We start from the raw sequence: 27,510 nt of genomic DNA on the forward strand, positions 1-27,510 counted from the left end.
CAGCATATGGAAATATGTGTCTCAATTAATACATTACTCATTAAAACCGGGAAATTGGGATGAGACCCCCCCCCCCCCCCCCCCACCCCCCATTATATGAACGGGTCATAATTTATGTGCAAAAATACATGAATGAATCGGATTTTTCATCTCGAGCAATATTATTAGGGGGGTGTTCAAATTTAAGCGTTCGCCTGTACCCCCCCCGCCCCCATCTCTCCCGTGTGTGCAGTTGGCCTTCAGGCATCACCAGCCGGTGAATAACGACATGAAGTAAAAGTTAATGCGTTAACCTAGTCTACGTATACCTCAGCAAGAGTTATTCCTCTTTGTATACACCAAAAAGCTTTAATTTCAACAACAAGCAAACCACGGTTTTTACGAGTCTATAATATTGATCGCATTAACAAGGATATTACCTCCTTGTCTGTAATTAACTATGAACTGTACAATGTTATGTATTAGAGATGAAATATCCCTTGACGAAATATCTTGCAGGCTTGGATATTTTGAGCAAAGAAAGTTCACAAGCTCATCTATCTGGTTTTCGGAGTAACTAGACTCAACTGAGGGTTCCAAGAAAGGTATAAGGTGAACATCATTTGCTCTGGGTAAATTGTACCTTTCAGTATAATTTTCTAAGTAGCTCTGAATCTCTGCATGCATATTTTTAGCTTTCTCTACCAGACCAACTGCAAAAACAGTCAAGCGAATGAAAAAGTGGTATATTAAAAGAAAGATGGTATGATATGTTGTATATATGATAAATTAATTGAGTCAGGCACCGTTTAGCCCCCCCCCCCCCCACCCGAGTTATTTTGGCTATTATCTTAACAATTATAAGAGATAGGTAGCACAAGTAACGATGTCTGAGTTGTGGTCCCTTAGGGAGCAACCATTTGATTTTCTAGAGGGGGGGGGGGGCATGGATTTTACCCCTGCGACACACTTGGCGAAAAACAAGTGTTTTCTTTCGCAACAAGGCAAAAACATTTTTTTTTATTTCAATTATACCGTTGAAGCAAGTAAACTAAGATGGAAAAACATTTTTTTTTTTAATTTCCAAAATTTCCAAAATTGTAGAAGCAAACTATTTTGTTTTAAAAAAAAACCACCCACCCCACCCCTCCCATCCCATCCCAACTTCCCAACTTGAACACTCGCATATCCTCCCCCCCCCCCCCCCCCCCCCCCCCATCAACGCCCCCCTCCCCCGATTTTCAAATGGTTGCTCTCTTAAAGGTCTGTTTTCGTCGATTTTGGTTTATAACTCTGATTATGTTGCATAGCCCTGATTAATTAAGCCTCAAATGCTGGCTATTCTGTAATTACTTGCTGAAGTACTGTTTAATTCAAAATGTATTCATTGGGTTTTTTTTTGTATATTAAATTACCCCATATTTTTTTTTGCAGTTATTCTTTATTTCTTATTCCCCATTATTCTCTGTTTTAAATATTTTGCCTATTTCTCTCCGTATTCTTTCTGTGATTCATTCTTGCCAATTATTCTCTTTTCTGTAAACCCTCATCCACACCCTTATGGTCATAGTTACCCTTGGGTTGCCCCAAGGTTGCCCCTGTTCCGAGGCGATGCAAAAGAAATTTGTGTTATGACGAAAGCTTTATTTGTATTAATTTATTGTCTCATACAACGTGAAAACAATAGAAAAGAAAAAGATGCATCTGATCTTAAAAATTAACAGATTTTTATATATATAAGCAATCAATCAGTCAATTTTATTGTCATAAAACATCTATAATGCTCGTGTTGAAGGCCGTACTTTGACTTATAATTGTTATTTTTTTGTAACATTGTGACTTGGATGGAGAGTTGTCTCATTGGCACTCATACCACATACATGTATTCTTATTTATATATAATACATTATGTTTGTATAAGAAAGTAGTCATGAAGGGCTAACTTTTTTTTTTACTTTCGACTCGGCTATTAATTAATTTGGGTGGCCTCTTCTGTGTACACACGTTTTAAAAGATGACGTCACGTCATGTTCTTGATATAAGTGTGCATGATTGGAATGTCAACATTGGGATTATACACTCGAGTTTTACTGGAAATTCATACTTTTTAATCGATAGACATTCAGTGAAAAGTCAGAATGACTATAAACATGTTCATATGTATGATTTTAGAAAACGTCAAACTTGTAATCATGCAATCTAAGTAAAGGGGAAAAAAAAGGATTTAGTGTGTTCAATAATCGCTTACTCTGTTAGATTGAGTACATATAAAGAGAAGGAATAACCAGTATTTGAAAGGTAAGTTCTTTTTTTCTTCGAAATCGTAAAAAATGTGATTATTTTGCATTTTGTGACGTCATTAAAATGACTGTAACCCCAGCGTTTGTGAACAAAACAAATAGATACATGACAATAAAGAAAGATTGTCTAGCTAATACATGTATCTGTATATTTTATATAAAGTTATTTAGCATATGCATAATAAAATAATCGTACTCTCAAACACTGGAGGCATAGTGGACTCAAAACCACAGGATATTCCACTAAAATTTGGCCTGTCCTTCATCATTTCAATGATTTTTTCTTCCACGGCTGATGGTGGCTTTGGTGCTGGCCCTCCTCCAGTCAATTTCCTCTGTTTTTTTACTTCACTATATGTTTTTTTTGCATTCTGTTGTAAGTTTCCCCATTTATATATTACTTGCTTCACGGTTCTTTTTTGAAGTCCCATTGCGTTAATTTTAGAACATATTTCTGCCCACTTTTCATTTTTTTTGTTATTTGTTATGGTGTTTGTTTGCTTTGATTTTAACACGAACTCATCCTTTTCTACAAGTTCTTGTAATAGAGATATTTCTGAGATGCTCCAGTTTGGTTGCCTTTCTCTCTTAGACGCCATGTCTGCCAAAAGTACGGGAAATTGCACGAGGTCGAACATAACTGATTGTTAAATACCAAACTACTAGTTAAACGTAAATTAGTAAACTCAAACGTAACTAACTGTTGTGCAACGGATTTTTAATCAATAGTTACGTAACTTGCAGTTAAGATTTAAACTAACAGTTAAAGGCTTAACAGTTAGTTAAACTAACTGACGTTCGTGCAACCGGGTCCTGATCTTTAAGAAAATGATTGCATAACAAGATTTTATCTATTATTTCCAGATGCTCAGAAATATATAGAAGAAGTAAGAATAAAAAAGTGTCCAGAAGGTCTATTGGACATCAGTGATTGTAAACTGCCATGTGATATCCCAGATGCATGGCTACAGGTTTGTTATAGATTGCATCCATTATTGATTTTATAATGTGACTTAGATGTTGATTTAAACTTTGAGAAAATGTAAAATATATCATATTTGATTGCCCTATAGATCAGAAAAATAACATATATATCTGTTCAACATTGAGTGTCAGAAAAATTTGCTTTATTTGGCAAGAAATATCCAAATTAAATCTCTTTAGACAATGTAGTAGTGTATATACTAATATATGAACACTGTAAATAAGTTCAAGCTTCTTTCCTGGTTTTAACTAGTACGTCATATATGATTAAAGTAGGTTTGTGTCTGCTTGATTGTCTGTGTGTCTGTCTGTTTGTGGGAAAGACATTTGGTACACAACTTTTATCAAACTTTTCTTGGCTTCTATGAAAGTAAATGATTTTATATTTGGTCTGTAGCTTGATAATGTTGTGATGTAGCAGGTTAACAATTTGTATAACGACAGGACATATTATGGTATACTCCATCTTGCTTGTCCATCCAATAAACACTTTGAACAACATCTCAGGTTCACTTTAACCAATTATCATATAACTTTAACACAACATTAGAATTGATTGAAGAATTCTTTTTTTCTTCTTCGGAAAGTAAGGATTTTCACCTTTTATTTTACATATATATATACTGAAACTAAATAATATTAATGATGAGAAAAAGTATTCAGAAAGTTTATCAAATGATTTAGAAAATATATATTTCTATTTTTTTTTTGTAATGTTTTAGGATGAAGTTATACCTGAAAAGTCAGCAAGATCCCCCAAGCATGTGTCATCAGGGACAATACAGCCACCACCGTATTCTCCCCCAGATCCATCAGTACCCCCTTCACAGGATTCCCCTAGTGCCCATGAATTTCCACTCTATGATCAAAGATTGTATGGACCAAATCCACGTAACCCTTATGGGTATTATCCACTATATAGAATGCCAATGAATCCCTATCATCTTGGAAGGTCTGGAAACGAACAACTCCCACAGGACCAATACAGGCCCCATCATGCTGACCAGTGGGGTCAATATCCAGGATATTACCCACCTGGTCCTTATGGTTCCTACTCAGGATATGGCTATCATCCTCCATCAAATTTTGATTTTCATCAACCAGTTCAACAGTTTCCTGTTCAGGAAAATCCTAATCAATACAGACAAGGAAATGAAAACTTGGGAAATACAACTTATCAATCTACATCATCTGTAACTGTACAGGAGGAAAATAAAGTTCAGTCAGATGGAGAGGAAGACATAGATGAAGAAAACATAGAGGGTAAAAGTTTATTATGTTAACATTTATCTATACATTTTGGTTGTTTCAAAGATAACATTGTGTTCACTCCTTTAGATATAAATATTTCAATACAAAAATGTCCTTATAGTTTAATTTTAAAATATGTCCTTGTTAGAGTTCAGTATTGCATATTACTATCCTAGTCCTATCAATGAACTTGTGTCCAGGTTGTCCTGTTTTAGATTGATCTCAGAGGAACATGATAACATATTGAGGGTAAACTACTATTTCAATTTCTATATTTATTGAGAGAAAGTATAATTGCACATACAACATATTGAAGAAACTAGAACACAATCAAATGACTATGTAGATGCTTGGATTATTGTTTACAGTGGTACATGTCACAAGTTTTATGTAAGTCATCTTTTTCTCAGATGAACCTGCCCAGACAACAACAAACATGCTTAAAGTGACCAAGTTACCATCAGATACCACAGAAGATGGTTTACGATTTTTCTTTGAGAACAGGAGAAAGTTTGGTGGAGGTGCTGTACAGGATGTAGAGTATGATGAAGATACAAAGACGGCCATTGTTACCTTTGAGGAAGATGAAGGTAAATTTAATAATGGTTAGAAAAATTCATGTGAGATATTTTTGTCAGTATAATTAGATTGTCATTGAATTACAGTGAGTTGCTTATAGGTGTTACTGTAAAAGTTTACCTATAGCTCAACCTGTTTTTAAAATTGACAATACAATAGGGACATTTAAATTGACCAGTTGGTATTGTTAGATTTAAATCTACCTTGATGCTACCTGTAAAAAGTTTTATTCACCTAACCCAAAGTTTCAGCATGCTTTTTTCCTGAACTTTTACTTACCTAGGATTATTCTATTGAGAGATTTTTATTTTACTGTCTTTCAAAATATTAGGAGTTATCAAGCCAAACAAGAAAGTCTATATCATATATGTTATTTTCTTGCAGTTTATTTAAAATTGCATGGCCTAAAATGCACTACATTTCATCTTAATGTTTGCATAGCCACTACTAGCAGTGTTTAATACCCTAAATAATCCAGTCGTAATATTTCACTCACTTTATGAAACATCAAAATCATATTTGAATAAACAATTTCATTTATTTTTTTACACTGATATTTGACATCTCATCCAGAATTCCAAAGTTTTTAAATAATTCCCAATTTTATTCATTTTTCACTACTTCACTAGATTTTTTTCTAAATCCATAGTATAAATTCTGATTAACTTCCCATGATATACATCCTAATTTAACAGGTGCAGAATCTATACATAATTCAGAATCTTGTAAATTTTTTTTATCATTTCCATTACTATATTCCAAATAGTTATCCTCACTTTACAAATATTTTGTAATATTTTATTTATATTTTTACTATATATCACTTGATTTTTCTACATCCACAGTAAACATTTTATTTCATTTCCTATTATAAATTTCCAAATCAAACAATATTTGATCCATGATTTTATAATGACTATTTCCAATTTCACATTCACTTAAAACATTTCCCCACGTTAGGAATATTTTTAGAATATTTTACTTTCATTTTTCACTTTATCACTAGATTAGACTATATCCACTGCATTAATTCAACATTTTATTTCATTTCCAAGATCCCATTTAAATGGTAAATCATCTCAAGTTTGTAATAGATCCCAAATTAATAATGAATGTTTTTAAAATCACATTTAAAGCCACAGAAACATGTTGGATGAACTCACACTATATCTCCTACTTGAATTCCAGTTTTGAAATTTTTTAATCTTTAACATAACTAAATCCCATCGTATGAAAATTTGAATTTCCTTGAGCAAACACAGCATTTTATGCACAAAAGTCCCACTAATATTATAATAGATTTCAAAGAAAAAACACAGCAAGGTATACTCCAAACTTATTTTCGAATTTTACATGTACAACATCATATATGTAAGCCCCACAAAACAGTTTGAATGAATTATTTCCTCCTTGATGTCCTTCATGACAATAAAATCTTGAAAAAAACACATCACATGTTAAGAAGCAAAATTGCTATAAAAAAATCTAAGAAGTGAATTCAAATAAAATAAATCCAATATTGTATGCACAATGACACCAAAAGATTTCAAACATTGCAAATAATAATCCAAAATGAGAATCTTGAAGGGACATGTGAAGAAATGAACAACATATCCATCTGAAAATTTAAACTGTAAACACCTGAACAGCTATTTCTTGTTTCACTGGCAGCTGGACAATACTATATATAAGGGTTAGAATTTTAAAGAAGCATTTAGTGTGTAAAAACAGTTTAATTTTCAAACATAGTAATACATATTTAATTTAATCTTTTACTGATTTAGAATTTTAGGTAAAAAATAGATAAATTATATATATCAGGGATTTAAAACAATGAAAACCAAAACTATTTTCTTCCCTATCAATTTTTTAATAGAATAATCCTAGGTAAGAAAAAGTTCAGGAAAAAAGCATGCTGAAACTTTGGGTTAGGTGAATAAAAATCTTTACAGGTAGCATCAAGGTAGATTTAAATCTAACAATACCAACTGGTCAATTTAAATGTCCCTATTGTGTTGTCAATTTTAAAAACAGGTTGAGCTATAGGTAAACTTTTACAGTAACACCTATAAGCAACTCACTGTAATTAGATTCTATATATAAAGTATTGGATGTTTAATTATGTAGGTTCGGTAAGGGCTAAATTTGGCCTCAAATTCAAGGTTCATTTTACGAAAGATTTTGGACACTTTTTAAACACTTAAGTGTCTATGTCAATTGTTTAATGTGAAAGATTTTAACTGATTTGGTCCTTAAAATTGCTCCGATTCAAGCTTAAATATGAAAAATCAATCAAATATGCCAAAAAATGTCACTTTTCAGATGGTTTTTGTCAAAAATGAAAGTTGCCGCATCAGTGTTCATCCTCAATCTTTATATATGTTATGTATTATCATCAAATACAACTGACATTTCAATATTAAGAATGAACACAAATGCGGCCACTTTCATTTAAGATGGAAACCTTCAAAAATTTAACTTAAATGCTAAAATTGTGAAGAATTCAGTAATTTAGCATGACTTAATGATTCTAGTACTCAATACATGTGCATTTTATTATCAAAAACAGCCCATGTCTATGTTGCAGAAGCATTCTACTTTCCAATAAATAACTAAAAGTTTACATTTTAACAATTTTGTAAAACTGCTATATTTTTGGGCCAAAAAAGGGTCTTACTGGACCTACTCCTTTGCTGGACATCTGACAGCCTTTTTTTTGGTTTTGTGCTTTGGCTGTAAAGGGTCAGCCTGAGCTATTCTCATCACTCAGTATCTATTACTAATCATTGTTGGCTGTTAAATTGATTGCTGTTCTCTAACTTTAGCTTACCTCTCAACCAAATATTATTAAACTTATACAGAATGCTAATTATAACAAAACACAAGCTTAGCTTAAGCTTAAGATTAAGCTTGGCTTTGGTAGGCTTCACTTTTACCCTTACAGAGTTATGCCTCTTTTCAAATGAAAGAATTGCTGAATTTTCGTTTCTGTTCACTAACATAAGTTTGTTTCAACCAAAATGTTATAAAACTTACTCATTGGCAAACATACCACATCCTCTTTTTTTTTATATTTGAACAGCTTGAGTCGCTCACCTGAATCTACTTGCATTTTCAACACTCAAGCTGTTCAAATATAAAAAAAAAAAGAGGATGTGGTATGTTTGCCAATGAGACAACTCTCCACAAGAAACCAAAATAACCCAGAAATTAACAACTATAGGTCTACGTATGGCCTTTAACAATGAGCAAAGCCCATACAGCATAGTCAGCTATAAGAGGCCCCTAAATGACAATGTAAAACAATTCTAAAAAGAAAACTAACAGCCTAATTTATGTACAAAAATTAAACGAAAAACAAATATGTAACACATAAACAAACGACAACAACTGTATTACAGGCTCCTGACTTGGGACAGGCACATACATACAGAATGTAGCGGGGTTAAACAAAGCCTGAAATTTGCTGGTTTCATCGCTTATAACAGGAAAAGTTTTATTAATCTCAACTACTCAACCCCCTGGTAATTGTTATATACTTTCACTTTCAATAAGTACTTATACCCAACTGATTACCAAAATCATTCTTTACTTGCAAGCCCTAATGCACATCAAAAGCTATATATTTTTTTTTGAATTTGTTTCCTGAAAAATAAAAATAAAAGGTGAAAATATATATCAGTATGGCATATTTAAAAGTGTCTTGATTATTTGACATCTGTATTTTTCAGCTGTTGACATAGTATTACAGAAAATACCAATTTTATTCAATAAAAAAGTTATCAATGTGGAAGCCCACATTGTTGGTGCAGAATCTACAACAGATGTACCTGAAGAAGAACCAGATGACTATAGTCAAAATACTGGTGAGCAAGTTCCCATATGCTCAATAGAGGTCCGTGGAATGAAGGAAAATACAACGCAGGACACTATCATGTATTACTTTGAGTCTAAGAAAGGTGCTAAAGCAGATGTGGAAACTATAGAATTTGTAGAAGACAAGAATATGTATATTGTTACATTTGAAACTGAAGAAGGTAAAACAACTTTATTTTGCAGCCCTATCTAGTTCATTTCACAGCGATTTAATTTTTGCGATTCTCAAATTTATTTGTTGTAGTTAAGGAGGCTCGAGGGTATAAAAATTTCAGAAAAAAATTAAACATTTGTTTTTCATTTCAAATTTTATTTATTACCTTTTGTAGTTGTTACTTTATCATATGGTACAAAAATCATTCAAAACAATCAATTTGTGTTGGCCCCAGATGACTTTTAAAATGTATACATCATTGAAAAAGTTCCAAATTATCTCCCTTTGGTGGAAATATGCCATTTTTTGGCTTTAAAATTGAAATATTTTTTTTAACTCATCGATAACCTATATTTTTTAATATAATTTCCATATAAGCTGTACTTAAACTAAATTATTGTAAAATTTAAGCGATTTCAGTAATAAATTTCTTTTTTTTATCTCGATACTACCTTTATTTCTCCTATTCCTTCAACAGAAAAAAATTACCTTTACAAAAATGTATGCTTCTTTCGAAGGCAGATTTTGAGGGCAAATGAACGGTGACCCCACTTTTTTATTTTATTTTTCTATTAACTATAAGATAAAGTTCATTTATAGAAAAATATAGAGAAATCCTAAATAAATGATTTAGACCCGCGAACCCCCTTAAGTTAGAAAAAATCAATATTTACATATTTGATGTAATTAAAATTCGCGATGTTTTTCTACTTGTGAAAGTCGCGAAAATTAGTTAAAAGTTTAACCTAGTAAACGAAATTCTGTATGATTTAATGAGACTTGGATTTGGTCAGAATAATTGAAAAAATATTTCAGGACCTCTATAATTTTATATAATGGATATCAAATTTGTAATTGCTTCAAAATAAGGGTATAGCTCAGAGATCCTTATTTTCTCTCTGTTTTTAAAGTTCACCAAATAAAGTTATATTTTCCTACACTGTACTAATATTGCATATTCTATTTGTTTCAGTAAGCCTGGTAAGATTCATAAACATATTTTCCTAACAAATGTTATCAATTTAAACCATTTTTCCTTTATGTGTATACTTGACATTCAAGATGACCTCCAATGATTTTAAGGTAAACAAAAGTTGGTCTGAATTTATTACATCAACTTAAAGCCTTCAATACTGGCTACTATTAGTTTAGATAGAACATAATGATTAAACTTGCATACAATTTGATAGAACTGAGACCTATCTAGCTAATGGCAGATATCAAGCAGCTATATTTAGGAGATAACTGTATTGTATTTTAAGCTCAGACAGCATCAATCAGTGATTTGATGGTCACAAATTAAGTTAACTGGTGACGCGAGGACAGTAAACGGGTATTTGCAACCATCAAATCACCAATTGATGCGGCTGGAGCTTAAAATACAATATTGTTATCTCCATTCTAATGAAACTGACAGAAAACAACGTTAAAACATGTATTTAAAATCTGTTATATAACATCTATTCTTGCATGTATGTTCCATAGCATCAATTGTCAATTGAAGCCATGCAAATTAGTGTTGTGATCCAATCAAAGTGAACATTACAAACGTTGTTGCATTAGAATTATCATTATAATTAATATTATTTATTAATATATAAGGTATATGAGAAATACTGTTATACATTCAAGTTAGAAGCCTTAATCTTTAATCAATGATCTGAAACAAAAACGTGTAGGAATGTTTTGCTGATAAACATTAAATTTGTTATTTCAGCGGTTGATACTGTCTTGTCAAAGAGTCATATAGTAGATTGTGCCAAATTACAAGTAAAAAGACATGTTCCACTCAAAAGATATCCAAATAAAGCATTAGTCAAAGGGTTTAGCCCAAACACAACCAAAGACGGAATAATAAACTTTCTTGAAGCCAGGACAAAATTTGATGTGGAGGAAGTAGACTTTGGTGATGAGGATTCTGGGAAGGCTATTGTTACATTTTGTGAACTGATAGGTTTGTAATATTAACCATTAATATATATGAACAGTTATTAGGGACATAAAAATAAAGAGATCTGTCTGTCCGTCTTTCTGGACTTGTTAGAGCTTAAATATATCCTAGATTTATCATAGGCGGATCCAGGGGGAGGGGGGGGGGTGGCCCTGGGGGGCCCAGGCCCCCCCTTTCGTGGGAAAAATTTGGTTGATTATATAGGGAATCATTGAAGCATGACTGGAGCGGGCCCCCCTTAGGAAAAGTTCTGGATCTGCCACTGTTTCAACAATTTGTCTTGGATGAGTTTGATAATCAGTGCTGATCAATTTAAAAAAAAAGTGTTATTCCCCTTTACAACATTGATAAGATGCACAAATGCATTAATTGTAAGCCCTCTCACTTGTACAATTCTTGCTAGAATATTATAAAAGTTTTATCATTGGTTTATATAAGCAATATTCAAACAAGTTTGAAAATCAGTGCTAATCGATTATTTTTAAAGAGTTACGCCCCTTGGAAATATTAATTATAAGGAAAATTGCATTCTAGAGCTCTAATGTTTACAATTTGAGCCAGATATTTATGAAATTTATATTATATGTTTACTTCATCAATGTCTTTGAAAAATTTAAAAATCAAGGCTGATCAATTCATTTTGAATGAGTTATGCCCCTTGGAAATATTGATTATATGGAAAATTGCATTGTTAGCGCTCTTAATATTGCTAGAATTTAATTAAACTTCTACCATAGGTTATATATATATCAGTAATATCTATGGAAATGTAAAATATAATGGAAATCACAATACACTTCCTCTGAAGCCGTTATTTATTTTTCTAAGGTATTTATAAGAAGTTGTACCTTGGAATGCTTGGATATATAGAATATGTGCAATGTGAGTTGTGGGATTTAGGAAATCTATTCTTTGATTGAGATGAAGAAGAGAACTGTTCTTTTGTATCGGTATTTTTTTGGGCATGTAAGGATTCGGTTCAATGAATCACTTCTTTTTCATCGATATATATAATACATGTAAAATAAAAAGTTTTTGAGATATTTTGATCTTCACCACATGGATTGTATTTCTTTTCCAAGACATTGAAGATATCCAGACAGCCTGTAAGAAGAGAGCATTAGATGGCAGCTACCTAACAGTTCACCCTGTGGTTGTGACAAACTGTATTGTAGTCAGAGGTTTCAGTGAGAAGACAACAGAAAGTGGACTGGAATATTACTTTGATAATAAAAGGAAATCTGGTGTAGAGGGCGTCGCTGATGTAAAGATGAACAGAGATGACAATTGTTGTGTAATATACTTTGAAAATCCAGAAGGTAGATAAAGCCATATCAAATAATAATTAAGGAGAGATGGTCCTTCAAAAAGATTTAAAAACAATTTTCATGCTTTTGCCAATTATTTCAAAAACTATAACGAAAAGATAAAATCTAGATCTGGATTTAGCAGCCAAAATGATCAGCTATACAATTTATACAACAAAACTAATATGACCTACACTAAAAATGTATAAGTTGACTTTATATGTGAGTTGCTGCCCTTGAACAGGTCGGGACCACTACCTTATATGGAAATGCATAAATTAGCATACTTATGTTCTCGCACATGTAATTGTTTATTTACATGTGACGCAATTTATTTTTACCTAGGTTTTTGACCAATCCACTAAACGAGTCACAATGCATGATGGACTACTACGTGTTTACAATCAACTAACAACACGTGTTATTTACTGAAATACAACTAATTTTTTCGTGCAATGCGGGATTCACAATTTCGCTTAGTTTTTTATTTTGTGTATCCTCATTTATAGTTCGTGATATAAAGTATTACTTCCATGCTCAGATTAACGAAGAGTTGTTTCTATGCGAAGAAAAAAGGGTTTGAATTACCTGATATATAGCCATTAACATGCTTGATGATGGCACAGAGATTTCATGTATTTGTCCACCAGAAGCAACGAAACAACAGCGAAAAAACACAATTACCCATGAGACAAACTTACTGGTATAAAGTAAGCCGTCGATAACAACCGGTGCTGATATTCAAGAGTACAGCAATGTTCGTATAGATAATTAAAGGCAATTACTTGAATTTTGTGTTCGTAAAAAAGGCGAAGAAATATTTACATACATGGCAGTGTCAACAAAATCTATAAGTATTTTTGTTGGTAACATTTCAGTACATGGGACTTCCAAACTGTTCCCTTTTTTTTTTAAGGTAGTGAAGTCAGCAACTGTAGTTTCAGTTTGTTCGTTTTTTAACGGTCTCGGACATTTGCCAAACTGAATAAAATCATTACAGCTGATTTCTTAAACCAGCAAATTAAACTTTGGTTTGCTTGCTTGCTTTGTTTGTATAGTTGTTTATACAAGCTTTGAAAATAAGATTGACATCTTTAAACAATATATATATAGGTATAGTTTAACTTGTATATTTTATATTTTGTACAATATACAAACAAAACAAGCAAGCTAACCAAAGTTTTGCTCCACATGCATTAGGAAATAAGCTGTAATGATTTTATCCATATGTATGTGCGACAAGGTGGAACATTTGATATGTTTTGTGAAAATTGCAGCGTTGGATCTATAATAAAAAAGAAGATGTGGTATGATTGCCAATGAGACAAGTGTCCACAAGAGACCAAAATGAAACAGAAATTAACATTTATAGATCACCGTAAGGCCTTCAACAATGAGCAAAGCCCATACCGCATAGTCAGCTATAAAAGTCCCCGATATGACAATGTAAAACAATTCAAACGAGAAAACTAACGGCCTTAGTTATTATATAAAAAAAAAAATGAACGAAAAACAAATATGTAACACATAAACAAACGACAACCACTGAAATACACTGTCAGGCTCCTATACAATATAATTTTGTTTTGATGGGATAGATTTCTTGTCCTTTTATATATTTAAATGGGCCGGTTTTTTGTTTTGTTTTTTTTTTGTTTGGATTGTTTTACACAAGTAATTTTTGGGTCATTGATAGCTTACTTTTCAGCATTGGACCTATGACTGCTTCCTTTACTAAAGTATGTCTTTGTTGGAAAGATGTCTCATTTGGCATTCATACCTCATCTTCTTATTTCTATATACAAAGCACGTTTTAGAAAAAAAATAATAGGTAATATGGCACCCACTATGATCCAGAGACTTTTAATATTGGAGATATTTTACATATGTCAACAGGACAGCAGCCGAACGATAAAAAACCTCTGAGGTATATTTTGTGATAAAATTGGCAAGAAACGGATATTATCGATGGATGAAACTATAAAAAATGTATTGAGCTATATACCGTACCCGCTCAGTGGAGGATCCAGGGGGCGGGGGTTCCGGGGGATGGACCCCCTTTTTTTGGACGATCAGTGCATTTGAATGGGGACATGTAGTTGGAACCCCCTCCCCTTTTGTCCAGGGTTAGGAACCCCTTTTAAAATGGCTGGACCCGCCCCTGCCGCTTTCATAACACTTCTTTTTAGCATACTGAATATTATGATGTTCTTACTATTAGTTCAGGTCCTGATAAAAAAAAATACATATTCAGTACAGAAAGAAGTGTTTCGATTAAAGTTTCGTGTTTTTCTAGGCAGAAATGATTTTGCAATGCTATCATACAGGTTCAAAAGAGCTCAAATGATTTTCTTACTGGACAGTGGTCACTTCATTGGATATTTCACTGTGTCATGTCGTGAAATTAATGCAAGTTCAATTCATAACAATGCACAAAACCGGTTCAACTACTTTTGCAAGGCGAAAAAGAAAGTCGAATCGTGAAGCCAATAAACAATATTTTTTTAATCTGAGCATGCAAATTGAAGATTACGTTATATATTTTACATTAAATATATTTGCAGAATAAAAACTTTGGTAATGAGAGTCCCAGACAATATATTAATTGACTGTTTTCCCACTAATTCCACGTGTCTTAAGTAGTAGTTTACTCGTAGTAGCCCACAATGCATTGTAGTTCATTGAGTCGATTGGTCAGTTTTTCAAGGCCATATTGGCCTTGTGTTTTGGAAATTACTATGCAAATATATTCTGACGTCAGAAAATCTAGAGTTCTCGACCTGTTGAAAAACATTTGTGTTTCTTATTTTGAAAAACTTTAATAAATACTTACTAGTTAGCAAGTACACATGTTACACATGTGCCCTATGACATGATCATTCTAATTTTAATGCCAAATAAGAGTTTTGACCCCAATTTCATGGTTCACTGACCATAGAACATGATAGTGCAAATTTCAGGTTAAAGTTTTTGGTCAAGGTAGTTTTTGATGAAGTTGAAGTCCAATCAACTTGAAACTTAGTAAACATGTTCCCTATGATATGATCTGTCTAATTTAAATGCCAAATTAGAGATTTTACCCCAATTTCAAGGTCCACTAAACATAGAAAATGATAGTGCGAATGGGGCATCCGTGTACTATGGACACATTCTTGTTCAGGCTCTCCTAGAAGCTTTTATTGTCCTTTCAATTTTGTGACTTTTTGTCTTGTGACTTTTTGTCTGTAATCTTTAACACTATGTCAATACTCTTGATTTAAAGATTGGACATTATTCTGAATCGTGTTAGAAAAGTATAGGATGTGTAAATGACTTGCTCATGTTGCATAAAGTTTGAAAAGTGGTTGCAAATTTCAATTTCAATTATTTAGTATTGTCTGAACCCATGCAATGCATCATACTTGATTTGTATAGACAGGGAATCAGTCAGTTCAAATATTTCGGATGCTTAATTACAATGTTACAGTTTACATATTCATGTATTGTAGATGCTCTGTTGGCCTGTAAGAGATCTCATACCATTGACAACTGCACACTGAAAGTACAAGTCTTCTATGATTGTCTGGGCGTCCCAGCTGATAATGAAGGACCAAAGTTCAAACCATTGCCACCTTTAGTTATTACTGACATTAACAAATATAAAATACATTTTTTGAAAAACTCAGCTCATAAAAAGGTGACTCTTGAAAAACAGTTGGAAAAATCTCATGCTAAAATAACTTGGCCAGTATCACCCCAAGAAAACAAAATAATTGTAGAATGCACGATAACAAAGGAAACAGAAGATTGTCGACAAGTAGCAAAAACATGGGAAAAAGATACAAGAATGCTCGTTGATTCATTTGTGAACTTGTTAGTGACAGAGGTTCACTCTACACTACAAGAAGCTTGGGGTCCTGTCATGCAAAAACTACGGGAAATTCACATATCTGATCCTGATGGTGTTACAGTTAATTTGGAGAATCAACATACTTGTGAAATTATAATTACTGGCCTCTTGGACCCTGTAAAAGAAGTCTCTGATAAAGTAAAAAGAATAATTCATGATGTGTCAGAAGATCTTGATAGAAAAAGTCAATTAGTTCAAGAGGAAGTCAGTCTAAAACGTCACCAGTTGTTGGTTTTGTCATTTACTCATTTCGCAACCAAAATCAAACAAGAGTTTAAGCAAATGGAGGTTAAGATAGACATGAAAAAGCAAGCTATTACATTTTCAGGAATACCTGGAAACATCGGCAAAGCCAAGGTTACTATGTATGAAATGTTGGATAACATAGCATCAGCACCACTTGGTAAGAAATCACCAGGATACATTCAGTTTTTAAAAAGACAGGATGTAAAGAAATCAATAGCAGCAAAACACAAGAGCAGTAACCTGATTGGAGTTTGGGAAATCCAGAATAATTCCATTCTTATGTATTCAATGTCTGATGAAGAAGCCGTAGCTGCAGCAGACATTTTAAAAGACTGTGTGGTAGAGGTCAAGGTGGATGTTGACAATGTACAGAAATCCATGCTAAATTCTCAAAAATGGAAGCAACATGTACAGGCAATCCAGAATGAATTTGAGAGAAAATCAGTTATAGTTGAAATTGTCACAAACCAGCAATGCCAGATAACTGTATATTGTAACACACAAGGAGAAGCTGGACAAATTAAAGAAAAGCTACAAGATTTTTTTCTTACAAATACAGAAAAAGAGATAACCATTGATTTACCACCTTCTCAGTTGAAATTTCTTCAGGAGGAAATGAAAGATGATGTAGAAAATCTGGAGAAAGACTTAAGGAAAAGAAACATCATTGTTGCTGTAAAGAGTGATGGTATACTGGTTAAAGGGAATGCAGAGGGAATAAAGGATGCTGAAGATGAAGTGGAAACTCTAGTACAGAAAATATATAAAACCAAACATTCTATGGACAGACCAGGTTTACAGGAGTTAATGAATAGTAACCAAGGAAAGACAAAACTGAAGCAAGTTAGCAAACAGGCGGGAGTTGTTATTAGTAGTGATAGTGATGAAGACAAAAGGTCATCAGGTCAAATTAGACGTAGAGGAGGTGCAGGTGCAGATGAGAGGGCAGTGTATTGTGGTGCTGGAGGTCAAGAGGTCATTGTGGTCAAGGGTGATATTACTGGTCTGGATGTTGATGTTATTGTCAATGCAGCTAATAAAGATTTGAATCATAGTGGGGGTCTTGCCAAGGTGCTGGTTAATAAAGGTAAGTAGCAGCTCTTCCTTTTGTGGATAAGAAAGTACTTATTTGATACAACGTGTGCAGCCAAGAAACAACAAATTAATTTAAGAGAATCCTTATTATAAGTGTTGACATAATCTCACCAAAAGATTTTCTTGGTTTCTTGGGTGCACACATATTTTACCAATCTAAAAGATACTTAAAATTTGAATTAAAACAAGGAAAATCAAGAATTTAAAAAAATATTCAAATTTCATTATGGTTTGTTGCCATAGTAACTCATTAAATGTAAAATTTGTTTTAATTTCTGAATACTGTTTACCTTAGTCTGGTTAGGATAAATTTAAGCATAAGTGTGATTACTTTTAAACAGTTTACTGAACACAGGGATGTCACATTCATATAGACACATATTCTTGTATTCCCTTATCAAATGGCAAATTCAAAAGCTCAAACACATTAAACACATCAAACAAATGAATAACAACCTACCTTGTTACAGGCATTTTCTTATGTAGAAAATGGTGGATTGCTACTGGTTTTATAGCTTGCTAAAACTCTAACTTGTAAGACAGTTGCATCAAATTTCATAATATTGACAAAGATGCGTGAACAAAACAAATAGACAAACAAAGAGGAGCAAAATTGTGTTCTGAGCATATCTATTTGGCCTTTTGGAGTCTTACATAGTGTCAATGATTTGTAAGAAAAGCTTGAAAGAAAACCCTTTAATTATCAATGACAATTTACCTAGCTTTTGAAGTGATGCATTTAACTGAATTTTTTCTGTAATTTTATAGGTGGAAAAGGAATACAAGATGAATGTGACCTGTATATAAGTTATCACGGTCAGTTATCTGAGGGGGAATGTTTCGGATCTGGACCTGGAACATTAAAATGTCAGATGATTATCCATGCTGTAGGCCCAGTATGGCAGGGGGGTTCTAATAGAGAAGAAGACCTACTTCACAAATGTGTTGAAACAGCAATAGTTGAGACAGAACAAGCTCAGCACACCAGTATTGCAATCCCAGCTCTTTGTACAGGAATCTTTGGTTACCCAGCAAACCAGGCAACCAGAGTGATTGCCCAGGCAGTTCATGATTATTTAAGTAGTAATAGGGGCAGCACAGTTCAGAGAGTGTACCTTTGTGATGTCAATGAGAATTCTGTAGACCTATTTGTGAAGGCTGGGGACAAGGTATTTGGGAAGAGAGAAGATGGAAGAGGAAAAACACCATCACGTGCTGGTTATTCAGGTAAATTTACTTAATGTTTTAAAAATATCAGATGACTCTTAGTTAATCTTTTTCAAAGTGATGGAATGGCTTCCTTCGACAGTCTCTGTTATGCACGATCACAAAGAAATATCTTGATCATCAGACAATATTTAGATAAAATGTCAAAAATTGTAAAGATAGAAATACTCTGGATTGAACTTTTTCCTTAACTATACGTTTAAACAAGAAGACATCATTTTGTGTGTTGCATCTCTTCCTTCCACAATAAATTAATCATCATGTGTTTGTGTCCTATATGTACCATGGATAGTCCCATTTGTCATCCTCACTTATGATTATTCCGTTTTGGTTATTTTAGGAGAAAAACGATAATTTAGGTGTCATACCACCAATTACTCCCTCAAATTTAGAACGTATGTGAAAGTAGGCCTACTCGGACAAAAAAAAGTGCATTTGATGTCATTGTTCACCTAAACTAACTAACAAATTTGCAGAAATGAAAGTTTTGTTGAAAGAGAAATATATTAAGACCATTTTGAGCCAAAATTTACCTGTCTATGAGTTTGCATTAAAAATTGAGGATTAATGCGCTCCATAGTATACTAATTTAAGATTTCCAGAAAACCAGGGGTTATTTTTAGTGGTACCTCCTTTCGGAAGCTCTCTGCTTTCTTATATGATTTTGAATGTATGTTGAAAATTGGCATGCAGAAAGGTGACACCTGTACAATTCAGGATATACCTAGTTTCTATGAAGTTAAACTTACGGTAAAATATTTAGAAAGCTGTGAAAATTGCAAAATTTGGTTGAACAGATAGGGACTTTTAATTGGTGGTATGACACCTAAAGGCGTCCGGATATTGTTTCCGTCATCGGTTGGACTTTTAAGTAATAGACTAGACTTCCGTTAAGGATGGTTTAAAAAAAAATTACACATAGTTTTGATGAAGATTGTAATAAGGGAACCTTCATGACGAATAACAGTAAAAGTTCATGCCAAATGACGTAAACGGTATTTTTTGGTGTATGACGATAAAATGTACACTTTCTTTAAGACGATAAAAACATCGACTGATTTTGACGAATCACGTTAATTTTTATCCAAAAATGATGGTAACTATAATTATTTGAGACCTCTGACAAATCGTAATAAGTATATTTTGATAAATCACAGTAAAATTTTAACCTATTTGACGCTACCTGTAGCCGAAATGACTGTTTGACACCTGACGTTAAAGGGCATTATAACTCTCTTTCAAAGGTGCTTGGGGGACAGGACATATTTTTTTGCTTTACATATACTATAAATAAAGTGCACATTGTATTTGCTATTAATACTATATATTCCAAGTTTATCATCAATGGCGTTCATATATTACATGCTTAACTTTTATTTTCTTTTTAGCTACTTTTTATATGCTTATTTGATTCAACTTATTATGTACTATACATATATGGATATCTATTATTTTTTTTTCTCTCTTTTTGGGCTGTTTCTTTGTTATCTATATCAACCACACTTGCATTAAAATGCATTAGATATTTATAAAAAATAATTATAGATTCTTTATCTACAAAATTATTCGTTAAGAACTTAAATAATTCTCATTAATCCTTTTTTATCTTATTGTTTGTATTGCAATGAAAATGATTGACGTTGTAATGTTTATGCCCTTTGGGACCCATAATTGGAAGATGAAACATTTTCCTCTTCTTCTAAGTTCTTCTATTTTTATTACATAAATAATATAATATATGTGTGTTCACATGCAGTATATGGAAAATTAATAGAAAATAAAAAAAATTTACTGATTTGGAAAAAAATGAGGAGGGCTAAAATAAATTGTTCTGCCACGATGTACCGTTGACTTTTGATACCTTTCCTAAAATTCTCCAGTGATAAAATCTTTTACAAAAAAGTCACACTACAACAGTTTTCATACTTTCAACCAAGCTCTGAATGCCTGCAATTTAGCGGGTGTGTTCTAGTTGATACAAAGCAAGGAGATGTTATATGATATAGCTTATAAGACAACAATTCGACATAGTCTGAATGATAAGTAAATATACCTCACAGTATGTCCTTCAACAATGAGCAAAACTCATACCTTTAAGTCAGGCATAAAAGGCCCTGACATGACAAAATATGGAATATTCAGACTAAAGGGAATCTGATGCACAGTAGTTGTCGTTTGTTTATGTAGTTCATTCATGTTTCTCTTTTCTTGTTTTTATATAGATTTGACTGTTGGTTTTCCTGTTTGAATGGTTTTACTTTACTTATTTGGGGCCCTTTATAGCTTGCTGTTCGGTGTGAGCCAAGGCTCTGTTTTGAAGGCCATGCCTTGACCTATAATGGTTGACTTTTATAATTTGTTATTTGGATGGAGAGTTGTCTCATTGGCACTCATACCACATCTTCCTATATCTATAAAAAAACAAATAGAAAGATTTATAACAAAATAATTTTTTGGCATTGCACTTGGTCAGTGTGTTAATGCAGTCTTTACAACAAATCTGTTGGATATATGTACTGATTGATGCTTTTGTCTAAGAGAACATATTTTGGGTACCTTTATGGCTTGTTGTTTGGTGTGAGCCAAGGCTTCGTGTTGAAGGCCATACCTTGACCTATAATGGTTTACTTTTATAATTTGTTATTTGGATGGAGAGATGTCTCATTGGCACTCATACCACATCTTCCTATATCTATAAAAAAAAATAGCAAGATTTATAACAAAATAATTTTTTGGCATTGCACTTGGTCAGTGTGTTAATGCAGTCTTTACAACAAATCTGTTGGATATATGTACTGATTGATACTTTTGTCTAAGAGAACATAATTTTGGGGACCTTTATTAGCTTGTTGTTTGGTGTGAGCCAATGCTTCGTGTTGAAGGCCGTACCTTGACCTATAATGGTTTACTTTGTTTATTTTGTTTTTATATCAGTTTTTGTTTTGTTTTTTGAGCTAATTTGATTGGTCTGAAAACCATTTACATTTGCATCTTTTTTTTTACAGTTTGTTGTTTGATATGATAAAATGATATCAATTTACAGCTTCAGTAATTTTCATGTCTTTTCAGATGGATTTACTGCACAGGCTGGCCCTATCTCTACTGGGAATGTACAAATCAAAATAGTCAAAGGAGAGCTAGCAAAAATGAAAGTAAGATTTTAAACTTTTATTTTTTCATGAGTCTAATATTTAAGAAAAAAAGGTCTGTATCATTTAATATACGGTTTCCAATAAGTAGACAATTATAAGACAGATAACCAGTTATTGTAAAGGATACATGTGTTAAGTGATGAATATGATATGGAATATAAGATATTGAAAAAGGGGAGTCTAGGGCCCTCAAACTAGTCAAGGTTTGAAGTGGGACAATTAAAAAGTCTATGCATTAACCATGCAAATATGAAGTGTTTTAGATTTTAACGAGAGAAATTTATGTATTACTGAAAAATTATTACACCAGGGTTTTCGATATCACAAACTAGTCAAAACATTTACTAAATTTTATCATCGGTATAAAGACATCATTCGTAAATATAGCTCAACATGCAGACTTCTAATACGTTCAGGTATTTCACATCCAATTTTTTATGGTAATATTCTTTATAAAGCACAAAGGTGTCAGTATTCACCTCAGAAACTTACAAAACCTTTGAATAGACTTATTAAGAAGGGATATAATTACGATACTGTTGTCAAGTCATTAAAGATTGCATATTTTGGGGTTAATATTGAGTCACTGATAAGGTCTTTGCATCGGAACTAAACACATTTATTCTAAAAACAGTTGTTGGCATGACACGGGTTATGTTCTTCTCATATATGTTATGATGGTATGATACTAAACCCCTAACGGGAAGGATTGTGCCTGATGTTCATATGATGAAATCATAATCTTTCAGTCAGTTTAATTGAAGTCTGGAGCTGGCATGTCAGTTAACTGCTAGTCTGTTGTTATTTATGTATTATTGTCATTTTGTTTATTTTCTTTGGTTACATCTTTTGACATCAGACTCGGATTTTTCTTGAACTGAATTTTAATGTGCGTATTGTTATGCGTTTACTTTACTACATTGGTTAGAGGTATAGGGGGAGGGTTGAGATCTCACAAACATGTTTAACCCCGCCGCATTTTTGCGCCTGTCCCAAGTCAGGAGCCTCTGGCCTTTGTTAGTCTTGTATTATTTTAATTTTAGTTTCTTGTGTACAATTTGGAAATTAGTATGGCGTTCATTATCACTGAACTAGTATATATTTGTTTAGGGGCCAGCTGAAGGACGCCTCCGGGTGCGGGAATTTCTCGCTACATTGAAGACCTGTTGGTGACCCTCTGCTGTTGTTTTTTATTTGGTCGGGTTGTTGTCTCTTTGACACATTCCCCATTTCCATTCTCAATTTTATTCAATAAGGTGGACCAGGAGGTATTTTCACATGTATCTGATAATAGGGCAAAAGTTATCAGTGATGTCATATTGTGAGTGGTAAATGTTTTTATGTAATTTAATTTTGGATGTAACGTATCTTCTAATTTGCTGAGTTCGTTTATTTATCATATCATAGACACAATTTTGTCATCATCTTTTCATGATTTACGCGGGTTTAAAATGGAATTTAGAATTAAATTATAAGAAATATTAACTGTAATATTTTGTCAGTCTATTCGAAATAACATAAAAAATGTGGTGCACACTGTAAAATATCCTGCTACGCCCGTTATTCAGTGTGCACCACATTTTTTAAGTTATTTCTTTAAATAAGAAAATCACCAAAAACGCAATAATATCGTTATTTTACTAATTTAAGTCTATTTTCTGTCTCCCCTTAGCATTTATTGTCTTTATAGTAAGCTTGATAAGTTCTGCTCTCACATTGGGAGGTTGATATTAACTTGTCCTCTTTCATTGGGAAGTTGTACTTTAACCTAACAAAGCTTTAATATCACTTGTGTGACTCTGTGATACATATTGTTTGTTGTATTTCAGGTAGATGCTATTGTTAACACCACTTCAAAGGACTTACAGCTAAACCAGGGAGCAGTTTCTGCTGCATTGCTTAAAGTTGGAGGACAGGCACTACAAGATGAATGTAAACAGAACTATCCACAGGGTATTGGCTATGGAGAAGTAGCTGTTACATCAGGATATAACTTACCTTGTAGTTATGTCTGTCATGGCTCACTGGATCAATGGAGGAAGGATGGATCTTCAATTAAAGTAAGTTAGGCCAGGAATCCTTGTAGATATGTCTGTCATGGCTCACTTGATCAATGGAGGAAGGATGGATCGTCAATTAAAGTAAGTTAGGCCAGGAATCCTTGTAGTTATGTCTGTCATGGCTCACTTGATCAATGGAGCGAGGATGGATCTTCTATTAAAGTAAGTTAGGCCAGGAATCCTTGTAGTTATGTCTGTCATGGCTCACTGGATCAATGGAGGAAGGATGGATCTTCAGTTAAAGTAAGTTAGGCCAGGAATCCTTGTAGTTATGTCTGTCATGGCTCACTGGATCAATGGAGGAAGGATGGATCTTCAATTAAAGTAAGTTAGGCCAGGAATCCTTGTAGTTATGTCTGTCATGGGTCACTTGATCAATGGAGGGAGGATGGATCTTCTTTTAAAGTAAGTTAGGCCAGGAATCCTTGTAGTTATGTCTGTCATGGGTCACTTGATCAATGGAGGGAGGATGGATCTTCAATTAAAGTAAGTTAGGCCAGGAATCCTTGTAGATTTGTCTGTCATGGGTCACTTGATCAATGGAGGGAGGATGGATCTTCAATTAAAGTAAGTTAGGCCAGGAATCCTTGTAGATTTGTCTGTCATGGGTCACTTGATCAATGGAGGGAGGATGGATCTTCAATTAAAGTAAGTTAGGCCAGGAATCCTTGTAGATTTGTCTGTCATGGCTCACTGGATCAATAGAGGGAGGATGGATCTTCAATTAAAGTAAGTTAGGCCAGGAATCCTTGTAGATTTGTCTGTCATGGCTCACTTGATCAATAGAGGGAGGATGGATCTTCAATTAAAGTAAGTTAGGCTAGGAATCCTTGTAGATTTGTCTGTCATGGGTCACTTGATCAATGGAGGGAGGATGGATCTTCAATTAAAGTAAGTTAGGCCAGGAATCCTTGTAGATTTGTCTGTCATGGCTCACTGGATCAATGGAGGAAGGATGGATCTTCAATTAAAGTAAGTTAGGCCAGGAATCCTTGTAGTTATGTCTGTCATGGGTCACTTGATCAATGGAGGGAGGATGGATCTTCAATTAAAGTAAGTTAGGCCAGGAATCCTTGTAGTTATGTCTGTCATGGCTCACTTGATCAATGGAAGGAGGATGGATCATCAATTAAAGTAAGTTAGGCCAGAAACCCTTGTAGATATGTCTGTCATTGCTCACTGGATCAATGGAGGGAGGATGGATCTTCAATTAAAGTAAGTTAGGCCAGGAACCCTTGTAGATATGTCTGTCATGGCTCACTGGATCAATGGAGGAAGGATGGATCTTCAATTAAAGTAAGTTAGGCCAGGAATCCTTGTAGTTATGTCTGTCATGGCTCACTTGATCAATAGAGGGAGGATGGATCTTCTATTAAAGTAAGTTAGGCCAGGAATCCTTGTAGTTATGTCTGTCATGGCTCACTGGATCAATGGAGGAAGGATGGATCTTCAATTAAAGTAAGTTAGGCCAGGAATCCTTGTAGTTATGTCTGTCATGGCTCACTGGATCAATGGAGGAAGGATGGATCTTCAATTAAAGTAAGTTAGGCCAGGAATCCTTGTAGTTATGTCTGTCATGGCTCACTGGATCAATGGAGGAAGGATGGATCTTCAGTTAAAGTAAGTTAGGCCAGGAATCCTTGTAGTTATGTCTGTCATGGCTCACTGGATCAATGGCAGTAGGATTTTATTATTTCAAAGCTTACAGATGCTTTTCATACTGTGGACTCATTATTATTTGTCCGATTACAATTTTTCATGGATTTTGTGGTTACCTGGGAACCATGAATTCTAATGTACAGCGATCGAGTTACAAAGTTTCAATATGCATGTATGCAGACTTTGGCAAATCCACAAATCAAATATTCAAGAAAATGCAAGTTTTCCTCAATCCACAAAAATTGGTAACCCCAAAAAATAAATGAATCCACAGTATAAATATATATTTATATATTTGGCAGCCGAGCTACCTTTGTAATTGCCCTAATGTTTAAGGTGTTTCATTTACTTAGGTTGATATAAGATATCAATTGAATTTGTGGAAATTTTAATCATTTGATGAAATTTTGAGGAAACCCTGGTGATTTTATGCTTCAAAAATTCAAAGTTCAGTCAGATTTAATAACTCTATATAGAAGTTCTGAAGTGCAATGTGGATCTCTTATTGCTAATTGAGATATTGTCTTTATTGTACAGATACTGGAGAAGTTTATTGATGGTTGTCTACAAGAAGCAGATAGTAATGGTTGTAGATCTATAGCCATACCTGCCATGGGTACAGGCAAACTTGGATATCCCAGAGACATAGTAGCCAAACACATGTATTCATCTGTAGAACAGTTTGCCAGTCAGAACCAGAGTTCTAATGTGACTGAGGTGTTATTTGTATTGTATGATAAAGATCATCAAACAGTGAAGGTAAAACATACCAATGCTTTTAATTTTCATTCTTGGCTTTATTTAAGAAACTGGCCACAACAATTAGACTTTCACTGACCATCTAAAAAAGTTTGATTCTATATGAGATTCATATTCAATATCAGAAAAAATAATATCTATTAACATGATTAATGGTTTCTTTTAAAAAATTAATTTTTCAGAATTTTCCCTTTAGATAATTTCACTGAAAAATTATTTGACTTTTCCTTATGCTCTTGGTAAACAAATAGACGATGATATTAATAAACAGCATACATTTAATGCCAAACATTATTTTATGCCATAGTTTCAAGTATAACCATACTGATCAACTGTCTGTTCTTCTAGGCTAGCTGTTGACATGATTTGTAAATATTTTACTTGCTTCTTGAAGGCATTTGAAGATGAAGAACAAAACAGACAGAGAAGTGGTGGAAGACAAGACAGAGACTATTCACAACAACCAACAGGATACCAGGGCAGGAGAGGTCAGTATTGTTTACAGATTAAATAATTATTTCATTTGTAAGGTTCTTGACCTCCCAAAAGTTGACCATGGAAAAAAATTACCAAATAAAATTTAAAACAAATGTTAATGAAAAGACAAACAAATTATACAACAAGGATGATTTCCAACATGACAATAAAAGCTGAAAAAGGCAAATTGATGTCATCATACCATAGTTGTCCCTGTTATACATTCGTTGGTATTTTGCTCTCACTACTGACACGTTTTGTATAGATATGAAATATAATTTGGTAGATCTGCTATAAATTTAAAATTCTATTTAGGGGAAAAAATAAAGAAATAAACTAAGGTCGATCCTACAGACACAGATACCTGAGAAATAAAAAGCTGCTTTTTCTATTTTTAATGAATTGTTTATTGAACCTAGGCCAATAGAATAGCATACTAGAAGATCCAGTTGTTTTGTGTGATCCACATTTGTCCTTTTTGGAACAAATGCTAAGTAGACATTGATAGAAATAGTAGTTTCTGATTAATATTATATATTTTTTTAATCTATTGAGCCTTTCATGT

At 33.3% G+C, this 27,510-nt stretch overlaps 1 protein-coding gene across 1 annotated transcript in view; it reads left to right on the forward strand.

The window, feature by feature from the left end:
* LOC139493470 (protein mono-ADP-ribosyltransferase PARP14-like) overlaps nucleotides 1-27,510 on the forward strand; it is a 55,642-nt gene that overhangs the window by 9,009 nt on the left and 19,123 nt on the right. Inside the window, exons 2-13 of the mRNA XM_071281877.1 lie at nucleotides 3,144-3,250; nucleotides 3,986-4,526; nucleotides 4,925-5,104; nucleotides 8,825-9,130; nucleotides 10,841-11,077; nucleotides 12,157-12,393; nucleotides 15,870-17,603; nucleotides 18,380-18,838; nucleotides 21,908-21,990; nucleotides 23,820-24,050; nucleotides 26,247-26,468; nucleotides 26,863-26,956. Of these exons, the coding sequence (XP_071137978.1) occupies nucleotides 3,144-3,250; nucleotides 3,986-4,526; nucleotides 4,925-5,104; nucleotides 8,825-9,130; nucleotides 10,841-11,077; nucleotides 12,157-12,393; nucleotides 15,870-17,603; nucleotides 18,380-18,838; nucleotides 21,908-21,990; nucleotides 23,820-24,050; nucleotides 26,247-26,468; nucleotides 26,863-26,956 (4,431 nt within the window). The remainder of the gene's footprint in view (nucleotides 1-3,143; nucleotides 3,251-3,985; nucleotides 4,527-4,924; nucleotides 5,105-8,824; nucleotides 9,131-10,840; nucleotides 11,078-12,156; nucleotides 12,394-15,869; nucleotides 17,604-18,379; nucleotides 18,839-21,907; nucleotides 21,991-23,819; nucleotides 24,051-26,246; nucleotides 26,469-26,862; nucleotides 26,957-27,510) is intronic.

Source organism: Mytilus edulis, chromosome 10, assembly GCF_963676685.1.
Source record: "Mytilus edulis chromosome 10, xbMytEdul2.2, whole genome shotgun sequence".
In the NCBI taxonomy this organism is placed as follows: domain Eukaryota; kingdom Metazoa; phylum Mollusca; class Bivalvia; order Mytilida; family Mytilidae; genus Mytilus; species Mytilus edulis.